Source organism: Hypanus sabinus, chromosome 26 (genome assembly GCF_030144855.1).
Source record: "Hypanus sabinus isolate sHypSab1 chromosome 26, sHypSab1.hap1, whole genome shotgun sequence".
NCBI lineage: Eukaryota > Metazoa > Chordata > Chondrichthyes > Myliobatiformes > Dasyatidae > Hypanus > Hypanus sabinus.
This window is the reverse complement of record NC_082731.1, coordinates 19778006-19789203: the sequence shown is the minus strand read 5'-3', so window position 1 is coordinate 19789203 and position 11198 is coordinate 19778006. Positions and strand designations below refer to the sequence as shown.

General features: G+C 47.6%; 1 protein-coding gene across 1 annotated transcript in view; it reads right to left on the bottom strand.

The window, feature by feature from the left end:
* Nucleotides 1–2518: 2518 nt before the first annotated feature.
* LOC132381873 (ankyrin repeat and protein kinase domain-containing protein 1-like) overlaps nucleotides 2519–11198 on the bottom strand; it is a 32845-nt gene continuing 24165 nt past the window's right edge. Inside the window, exons 11-12 of the mRNA XM_059951600.1 lie at nucleotides 7360–7456; nucleotides 2519–5032 (exon numbers count right to left, since the gene is read on the bottom strand). Coding sequence (XP_059807583.1) covers nucleotides 4941–5032; nucleotides 7360–7456 — 189 coding nt within the window. The 3' untranslated portion in view covers nucleotides 2519–4940. The remainder of the gene's footprint in view (nucleotides 5033–7359; nucleotides 7457–11198) is intronic.

The following is an 11198-nucleotide window of genomic DNA, read 5'->3' as shown; positions in this document are numbered from 1 at the left end:
CTGGACCCAGACTCTGTGGAATTCAGGAGAACCAGGGGAAACCTCATTAAAAACCCTTCTGGGCTTGACAGGGTGGGCATGTTTCCTCTCGACTGAGGTGTGGGGGAGAGGTGGCTCAGAACATGGGGTCGGCTATTCAGGGCGTGATGGGGGTGGAGGTTCCTTTCTTCCTACACACTGAACTGATGTGGAAATACATCTCCGTTCCTAGTAGACACATTTTAGACATGTTGGGGATGGAGAGGCACATGGTTGGTATGGTGTGGTGGTGATGGGGCTGGTCTGGAGTGTGGCCGGGGTAGGATCAAGGGGCAAAAAGGCCTCATTTTTTTCCCCTGCGCTGATTGGCTGGTTCGGGGGGCAAGTTTATCCCTTTAAGAGTGAGCTGGTGGAGCCCACATTGGAAAATGTGGCAGCCAAGGGCGGGGAGGGTGCTGGTCGGCTCCAGGTTAGTTCAGGGAGAAGCGCGAGATCAATCGGAATCAAGTTTTTTATTATTATTGCTGACGTATATCTTGAAATTGCTACAGCTTAAAAAAATTACATCTGTCCCCTGCCCTTTCCAAAGGTAGAGGATTCCTATGAAACCTTTCTTAAGCCAAAATAGCGTAAAGCGAAGAACCATTTATATGGAAAAATTTTCATAGAAGCGAAAATCCTCTTTGTAATGTGAAAACAGGTTACTAATGTAGGTCTTTCGTAAAGGCAAAGGGGCGTAAAGCGAACATTTGTAAAAGCGGGGGCACCCAGTGCAAAAGACGTATCGTGAGGTGGTGTTCGTGGCTTCATCAGCAATTCAGACTTTTGATGATGAAGAGGAAGAATTTTTTCTTAAAAAGTTGAACGTCAGGCTTACTCCTAACTGCGTACCAGCACCTATATTTGTTCAGGAGGCTGAGGAAATATTGCATGTTGCCATTGAACCTCGCCAATTTTTATCAATGCAGCATAAAAAGCATCTTATCCAGATTTGTCGCAGCTTGATACGGCAACGCCTCTACCCGTGACCAAAAGAAACTGCAGAGTATGTACCGCCAGCTGAAGGGTAGTTTCTATCCTGCTGTTATAAGACTATGTCACAAATGGTTCCCTGGTATGATAAGATTGACTTTTGATCTTACAATCTATGACAATATGCTCCTGCACTTTATTACTAACTGCACGGTACTTATTCATTATTCTTCAATGTTAGTGCTTTATTTTGTTCTACTTCAATGCACTCTGTAAACGTCTGATCTGTATGAACAATATGCAAACAGTTCACTGTATTTCAGTACTTGTATCAACAACAAACCATTTCTAATTCCTGCGCCTCGTAGTGGTAATGGTGGTAACAAGAAGAGGGCACATCCCAAATTGTAATCATTGAAGATGGTCTTGGTGCAATGATGATTGTGCCTTGATGGAGCAGACTGAATCTGTAATCCCCTGCACCTTTTGCCATCTGGTGCATCGGAGCCTCCATATCAGGCAGCAATGCAACCACCGGAAAGCCAGCAGACGCCTGGAGAAAGAGTCTTTGCTGACTTACCAAATCTCCTCAAAATAGTGTATTCTTTGTAATTGCGTTAATGTACTGGGCCAAGGATAGATCTCTGAGATGCTGATGGCCAGGAACTTAAAGCTACTCACCCTTTCCACTGATGACCCCTCAACAATGACTGGTGTGTGCTTTTCCAACTTCGCCTTCCTGAAGTCCACAATCAGTTCCGTAGTCTTACCGACGTTGAATGTGAGGTTGTTGTGACACCACTCAACCAACCAATTTGTCCGACTCGATACACCACCTCATTGCCATCTGAGACTTTGTGGGTATCGGCAAATTTATAGATGGGGTCTGAGTTGTGCACAGTCATGGGTGTAGTGGGAGAACAGCAGTGAACTATGCACATATCCCTGCCAGCAGTCCTTTCATCTGTGACATCAACAACCTGCTCCGATGTTTGGCCAGCTGCAGCGAGACCGGCACAACCTCCGGGCAATGTTTTGGTGATGGGGGCAGTGACATTCACCATACCCAGAGGATCTCTCCACCTACCCCGATTTTACCATTGGCCAATTACCTCACTCTCTAGATTATGTGGGGGAGAAGATGTGAAAGTGAAAAGAATGTGGTGGGATCGATTCATTTACTCAAGGAACGTGGGCTTTGCAGAGTGAACCAGCGTTCAATTGCCCTTGTAACATGCTGTAAGGTTTCACTGATAATGTAATGGTTTCTCTGTGGCAGCAGTGTTTGGGTTATGACTGGAGGTAACGGGGTTTGGAATGGGGTTGCTCTTTCTTGTGAGTCTGGAAGAGAGATTTTCGCCGGGGAGAGATGAGGAGAGAAGTCACAGATGGAGAGGGTTGGTAGACTGCCGGACGGGGTGGACTTGGAGCCAGGGTCCGAAGGGCAGCGATACTTGGAGGAGACCGATGGTGGATGATCAGCTTGTTGGTGAGCTCCAACGTTGCACATAGACTGTTTCATAAGATTGGGTCCGTTTTCTTTTCTTTACTAACCATATAGTCAAAGTAAGAATTATAAAGCTTAATTGTTTAATCACATATTGTGTACTGTTTGTTATTTTGAGATACTGATTTGTAACAGAGAAAAAAATCACGCAGCGTTCAGCCAAAGGAGAGGGCGGGGCTATCATCCCCTATATTAAGCTGCTAGCCGAAGCAAGAGTTACACCCTTCAGGAAGATGCAGTCAACTGGCTTCTTGAACTGCTGCAGTCCTCGAGGCATGGGCAGCACCCACAATAACCCACATTCTTCCGAAGAGAGGGAGCTCTGGGTGCCTGACCCAGCCGCGGTGATGTAATGGGGAAGTACTTCCAAATCAGGATGGACGCGACGGTTTGTAGGGAAACTTCCAAGGGGTGCTGTGGCTGTTGCGTCTGCTGCCCTTGTTCATCCAGTCGGTAGGGCGAGGTGGGGGATGTGGCAGGGTTTGCTGAAAGAGTGAGCTGCCCCTGTAGTCGGTAGAGTGCAGATGCTGTGATCTGCAGCGGACATAAGCCTATCAAGTGGCTACCATGTTCTGTGTCCTTAATCTTGATAAAAATTCCTTTACTTCAACTTACATTCTACTATACTACAACAGAGACAATAACACAATTATTAACATGAACTAAATTAAATTAAGATACTTCCATCTCTGTCAATAATGATGTTTATCCCATAAAGGTGCCCAGCTGTCCAGGGACATTGTGTGTTTGGTCTCCACAGTTACCCAGGCACGAGTATCCTCCTGGAACATCACTAGCCAGTGTCCCCAGGCAGAATCCACTGCTACCCATTTTCAAGACCTCTAGACAGCTATCTTTGCTAGGCGTAATCCTGATATCCTCATCCCTTCTTGCCCCACCTCCTTACTGAGGCAATCTCATTCCTCAAATCTAACGCCAGGTTTGTTTGGAAGAAGGAATGACCCTTGTGACTCTCCACAGACGCCGAATGAATGGACATGAGTTTCCAGAAATTTATTTCAGATTTCCAGCATCTGCAGGTATGTTTCCAGTTTAACATTTATAAATCAAGGGATTGGAATCCCCAGCAGAACAAACAGGAGCAGCCCTACCCCAACATTCTGCCCCCTTGTTATCTCCCCCAACATTCACGGAGAGGCGCTCCACATTATCAGGCTCTTAGCCCATCGAGTTCGTGCCGACTTATGAACACCATTCCCCAGTCTGCGCTCGAGATGGTGGCACGTCAGAAAGGAAGGGGGAGGAGGTATTGATGGGGATCTGAGGCCAACACAGAGTGCTTTCAACTCACCGCATTCATGGTGACTTTTCTACCCCCCCCCCCACCTACACCAATCCTATTTTCCCGCATTAGGACCGTATCTCACTATCAGAGTCATTGGCTAATTGCTATTTGATTGTAAATCCTTCCACCTCCTCCTCTGGCAGCTATTCCCAGATATCCATCTCTCCCTGGAGTGAAATGCACTTATTCCTCAGATCCCTCTTAAGTATCCTTCGTCTCCCCATAGCCCCCACCTCCCCCACTTGGTTTTGGTAACCCCTCCTACAGGGAAAAGGATTTCTGATTATCTACCCTGTCTATACCAGGTCTCCCTCAGCCTCCTTTACTCCAGGGAAAACAATCCCGTCCTTGCCGATCTCTCTCCATGATTAAATTTCTCCAAACCAGGAAACAACCTGGGGAAATCTCCTCTGCACTCTTTCCAGCACAACCTGTAAGGTGGCACCCAGAGCTACACAGAATCAGGAAGGATGTATCTAATTATCAAAAGTCCCCACCATAAGGGCCATGCCATCTTCTCACAGCTACCATCGACCAGGAGGTTAAGTCCCACGCAACTGGGTTCAGGGACAGCAACTTCCCTGCAACCATTCAGTTCTTGAACCAACCCACACTAACCTAATGCTACATCAGCAACAGACCATTACAGACCTGCCTCTTTCATTACCAGGGACTTATCTCCTTGTTTTCTCTCTCTTCACCCACAAAGGTCTTGTTATGCAGTTTGTTTCTTTGCTGTCTGGTAAAATTAATATATAATTTATGTTCTGTGTGTTATTTCTAACCAACGTGCCTGTGATGCTGCTGCAAGTTTTCGTTGTATATGTACCTCACCGGACTGGTGACTACGAGCTACACCCGACTTGGGCAACACCCCAACCCTCCTCTTCCCTGGCGTATACAGGCAAGGGCACCACACACCTTCTTCACTGCCCAATATCAGAGACAGGGACACCCTCAGCATTTGAGACATATCCAGATGAAGGCGAGGTCTGGTAGGATGTGGGCCAAGTGCTGGGGCGTGGCATCGGAGTGTGATGATGAGCACCAACTCACTGGGCTGGATGGCCTGTTCCCTGGTCTTTCCACATCTGCTCTCCCCACTGCCCCGTCCCCAGAAGGCACGGTGGCGAACGCGGGGCTGGGGTTGGGTGGGAGGTAAGGAATCCAGGAAATCTACTTCCTCGGGGACCTCCGGATGATGTGCATTGTGTTCCTGTTGCCGATCTGCAGCCCTTCGATCCTGGAAGCCAGCATGGTGATCTTGCCTGATGGAGACGCAGAAAACGTGTCAAGGAAATTGAACCCACTCGGGAAAAGCGACCTTGTATTACAGCGGATGTTTGAGCCACGGGTGAAGCCCCAGAGCTGGAGGGTAGTCGGCATTGTTCCTTTGTTCAAGAAGAGAAATTTGGATAATCCTGAGAATTATACACCAGTGAGCCCCACACCACTGGTAGGAGAGTTACTGGAGGGATGTTAGAGAAAGTATGTACATGCATTTGGGAAAACATGGACTGATTAGGATAGTCAGTATTGATTTATGGGAGACAAGTCATGTGTAATAAACTGGATTGAGTGTTCTGAGGAGGTGACAAAGGTGATCAATGTGGGTAGGGTAGTGGATGTTAGAACATAAACGAAAAACAATACAGAACAGTACAGGCCCTTCAACCCACAATATTATGCCAACATTTTAACCTACTCCAAGATCAATTTAAAACCTTCTCTTCCACACTAACCTCCTAAATGTATCAGCCTCTGTCACCTATATCTTCCTCCACTCACTTTTTAAAATGTCCTCTAGTATTAGCTATTACCAATAAGACTCTGGCTGTCCACTGTAGGTGTGCCTCTTCATTTTATACACTCCTATCATTCTCCTTCTCTCCAAAGAGAAAAACCCTAGTTTACTCAACCTTTTTTCATAAGGTGTGCTCTAATCCAGGCAACATTCTGGAAATTCCGTGGTTAATGAAGGCTAGCACATAGTATGCCTCCTTAACCACCTTATCAACTTGTGCAGCTATTTTCAGTGATCTGTGGGTATGGAGCCCTAGATCCCCCTGCTCCTCCACACTGCTAAAAATTCTTGCCATTAACCCTGTACTCCACTTTCAAATTTGATCTTCCTAATGTATCACTTCACACCGAGCTGAACTGCGTCTGCCTTTGCTCAGCCCAGGTCCGGATTCTGTCAATGTCCGGTTGCAGCCTACAACAAACTTCCGCACCATCCCCAACACAACCAACCTTTGCATCACCTGCATGGACTTCTTTGTTGTCTACATTGACTTTAGAGAAGCTTTTGACAAGGTCCCTCAGGGTAGGCTGAACCAGAATATGAAAATACATGGGATCCACAGTAACTTTGTAGTTTGGATCCAGATCTGGCTTGCCCGCAGAAGACAGAGAACAATGTGGAAAGATGTTATTCTGGCTGGAGGTCCATGGCCAGTGGTGGTCCACAGGGATCACTGTTGGATCTCTGTTGTTTGTGATACATATAAGTGATCAGCAAAAGTATATTTGGGTGGGTTAATAAGATTGCAAACGACACAGAAAATCTGGTGCTGTTGTAGACAATGTAGAACGACACAGCAGGATATAGATCACTTCCAAATCTGGGCAGAGAGATGGCAGATAGAGTTGAATAGGTATTGACCTCCAGGAGGTCCAAATATAAAGAGAAAGTGTACAGTTAATGGTAGGTGCCTTAGCAGCATTAATGTACAGTGAGAACTTAGGGTCCAAGTCCATAGCTACCTGACAGTGACCACACAAGTAGACAGTGGGAAAGAAGGTGTAGAGCACGTTTGCCTTTATGGGACAAAGCACTGAATATAAAATTCAGGAAGTCATGATGCAACTGTATAATAGTTTGGTTAGGCCACACGTGGAGTAATGTGTGCAGTTCTGGTCACTTTGAAACAGGAAGAATATGGAGACAGTGGAGAGGGTGCACAGGAGCCTCACCAGGATGCTGCTTGGATTAGAGGGTATGAGTGTTGGACAAACTTGGAGCATCAGAGGCTGAGAGGAGACCTGATAGAAGTTTGTAAAGTTCTGGGAGGGATAGATGGGGTAATGGTCAGAGTCATTAACCCAGATTGGGAATGTCAGATACTATAAGACATGTTTAAGGTGAGAGGGGGAAAGTTTAAATGGGATGTGTTGGGCATTCTTTTTTTTACACACAGAGAGTGGTAGATGTCTGGAACAGGCTGCCAGGTATGGTGGTGGAAACATACTATAATGTTATTTAAGAGGCTGTTTGACACATGAATGTGTAGAGAATGGAGGATATGGATCTTATACAGGCAAAAGATTTTAGTGATCAGTATAGAATGGACTTCTTTAATCCTGATCTATCTCCTCCTGGCCCTTGGACCTCATTGTCTACTTGCACTGTAATTTCTCTGTGACTGTAACACTTTAACCTGCCACCTGTTTTCCTTTGTTCTACCTCAACACATTTATGAAATGGAATGATCCTTTTGGAGAGAAAACAAGGAGAAGTGTTTCATTGGAGTAAGCTCTTTGAGATTTAGCATGGGCATACCCCTTGCATTTGTCCACAAGGTTCTGATCTCACCTCTTTCTCTGTAGTGCTGTCCCTGTTCTACCCCTTCTCCCGTCATTCCAGTTGAGAACGTGCCTGCTGAGCATCCCGGCTCTTCTGGGAGCTTCCTCTGAAAGATAAGAGAGGGGTTAGCAGGGGAGTAAACAGGGAAGGCTTGGTTGCCGGCACTGAACCAGGCCCCGTGGGCACGGGTTGAGTGCTTGCACTGTTTCAACCTCATGGCGAGGGTTCGAATTCCATTTGGGCAATGCTGGAATTCGGAGAGTGGAGTAACATCATGAAAGACCCAACTCAGTGAATTTTTAACCAGGTCCTGTGCGTGTTAGGCAGAATTGGAAGGCATCCAGGGTGAATGAGTGTCAGTACTTCCAGTCGAACTCTGTCTTTTTGTGTGCTTCCCCCTAGCTGCCAGTCTGTGGTTTTGCATTGCTATGAGCTCCTGTCCCCCTTCCTGCTCTACTCCGGCCCCTGGATCACTGAGTACTCCGCCTCTCTCCTGTTTCTCATTATTACCTGTTTTGCTGCCACTTCTGTCTCATGGTGCTCCACCTATCATCTGCCTCTCTGTTTATTGCTCAGTGTATCTCAGTCCCGTGTTTTCACCTGTTGGTGGCCCGATTGTGCCAGTGAGTTTTCCTGAGCCTTTCCAGCATTCGTATCTGTACTCTGTCCATCTGAATATGGACTCTGCCTGTTTCCCGATTCTGGTGTTTGGATTTCTCTCAGTTTTGATCTCTGCCTGAACTTTGGCGCCGACTTTGTTTGCACCTCGGGATTTGTTACTCGATTAATCTCACTGTGTGCTCAGTACTGGGTCTGTGATTGGATCCCTGCTCCGGTGTCCAGGCAGCGAGCCAACTCGGTACAAAATTGGCTTGGTGGGGGGGGGGGGTGGGTGATGGGTTGTTATTCAACCTGGAGGTCTATAACCAGTGGTGTGCCAGAGAGATTGGTGCTGAGTCCTTTCTTGTATGTAGTCCACATCAATGACTTGGAAGGCGATGTTGCTAACATGGAGAGTTGAATTTGCAGCTAACACTGAAATGGGTGATGTGGTGGACAGAAAGGAAAGTTGTCTATAAGATTACAGCTGGTTGTGGATCACCTGAGAAGGTGGAGAAGGGGATGGCAGAGGGAATTTAACCCAGACAAGTGCAGAGCACTGATTACGGAAAGTTACAGCAGGGTTGCACTACGCAGTAAATAACAGGACCCTGGGTAATGGAACACTGAGACCCAGGAGAACAGGTACATAGTTCTTCAAAAGTGGTTACACAGGGAGACGGGCTGCTGAAGAAGGTGTATGGTACACTTGCTTTCAACTGAGTACAGGAGTTGGGATGAGATATTGGTGCACCTAGTGTGCAGTTCTGGTCACCCAGCTCTAAGAAGGATATGATTAAGTGGGAGAGGATGCAGGAAAGATTCATGAGGATGTTGCCAGGACTGGAGGGCATTGAGACTGGACAGGCTGAGTCTGTCTTTCCTCAAGGGAAGAAGGCTGAGGGGTGACCTGATAGAGGGATGTTATTCAGAGTGGCGGTCTGTGACCAGTGGTATGTCACAGGGATTGGTGCCGGGCCCCCTGTAGTTTGTCGTCTACAATAATCATTTGGATGACTACGTTGCCAAAGTGGAGAGTGAATTTGCAGGTAACACCAAAATGGGTGATATGGTGGAGAGTGAGGAATGTTGTCTGAGGTTGCAAGCAGGATCTGGAGCACTGGGGGAAGTGGATAAGAGGGGGTGGTGGAGGGAATTTAACTCAGACTAGTGCAAAATCCTGCATCTTGGTTAAAGAAGAGCAGAATTTACCAAGTGAATGCCTGGGCTCTGGGCAGTGTTGCAGAACAGAAGTGGAATTAGTGCCGAGACACAGTGGAATGCTCGCCTTGCAAACTGTTGGTACGATCAGATCATTTCATTGCGCATCAAGGCAGAGCAAGGGAAGACAAAACAAAAAAGTAACAGCTACAGAGCAAGTGTCGTGCAGTTAAACAGTAACGTGCCAGGTTATCACAAGGTAGATTGTCAGGTCAGAAGTCCAACTTATCACACCAGGGAACCAAAAATAAATCTTAAAACAGTCGGGTAGAAGCTGTCTTTGAGTCTGGAGATGCCTGCTTTTAGGGTTTTGTATCTTTTGCCTAATGGAAGAGGGGAGAAGAGACAACTAGGGATACAGGGACATGGTTCCCGAAAAGTGGAGACACGAGAGGGTGTTTGGCACACTAACTTGCATTGGTCAGAGCACTGAATACAGCAGTTGGGACGGCGTGTTAAAGCTGTACAAGTGATTGGTGAGACCAGTCCTGGCGTACTCTGTGCAGTTGGGACGGCGTGTTAAACCTGTACAAGTGATTGCTGAGACCAGTCCTGGCGTACTCTGTGCAGTTGGGACGGCGTGTTAAAGCTGTACAAGTGATTGCTGAGACCGCTCCTGGCGTACTCTGTGCAGTTGGGACGGCGAGTTAAACCTGTATAAGTGATTGGTGAGACCAGTCCTGGCGTACTCCGTGCAGTTGGGACGGCGTGTTAAAGCTGTACAAGTGATTGCTGAGACCAGTCCTGGCGTACTCTGTGCAGTTGGGACGGCGTGTTAAAGCTGTACAAGTGATTGCTGAGACCGGTCCTGGCGTACTCTGTGCAGTTGGGACGGCGTGTTAAACCTGTACAAGTGATTGCTGAGACCAGTCCTGGCGTACTCTGTGCAGTTGGGACGGCGAGTTAAACCTGTACAAGTGATTGGTGAGACCAGTCCTGGCGTACTCTGTGCAGTTGGGACGGCGAGTTAAACCTGTACAAGTGATTGGTGAGATCGGCCCTGGCGTACTCTGTGCAGTTGGGACGGCGTGATAACCTGTACAAGTGATTGCTGAGACCAGTCCTGGCTAACTCTGTGCAGTTGGGACGGCGAGTTAAACCTGTACAAGTGATTGCTGAGACCGGTCCTGGCGTACTCTGTGCAGTTGGGACGGTGTGTTAAACCTGTACAAGTGATTGCTGAGACCGGTCCTGGCGTACTCTGTGCAGTTGGGACGGCGAGTTAAAGCTGTACAAGTGATTGCTGAGACCGGTCCTGGCGTACTCTGTGCAGCTGGGACGGCGAGTTAAAGCTGTACAAGTGATTGCTGAGACCGGTCCTGGCATACTCTGTGCAGTTGGGACGGCGTGTTAAACCTGTACAAGTGATTGGTGAGACCAGTCCTGGCGTACTCTGTGCAGTTGGGACGGCGTGTTAAACCTGTACAAGTGATTGGTGAGACCAGTCCTGGCGTACTCTGTGCAGTTGGGACGGCGAGTTAAAGCTGTACAGGTGATTGGTGAGACCGGTCCTGGCGTACTCTGTGCAGTTGGGACGGCGTGTTAAACCTGTACAAGTGATTGCTGAGACTGCTCCTGGCGTACTCTGTGCAGTTGGGACGGCGAGTTAAACCTGTACAACTGGTTGGTGAGTCCTGGTCACCCAGCAATAGGGAAGCTGGGATTGAAGGCTGGAGAGGGTGCAGGGAAGATTCACGAGAACATTACTGGGACTGGAGGGCCTGAGTTATAAGGAGACGCTGGGCAGGCTGCGACTGCTTTCCCCGGAGTGAAGGGGGACCCCACAGAGGTTTATAAAATAATGTGGAATAAGGTGGATGGTCACAGTCTCCCCCCCGCCGCCCACCCCCGTGTAAGGGAGTCTAAAACTACTTTGACTTCTTAAAAAGTTCTGAGAGAGGGAAGAGATTATAGGGGTTAATTTTTCACACAGTAGCTGGTGGGTATGTGGAATGGGTTGGTGGAGGTGGGTACAGTTATAACATTTCAAAGACAGGAACAATTTCACGGATAGGAAAGGTTTAGAA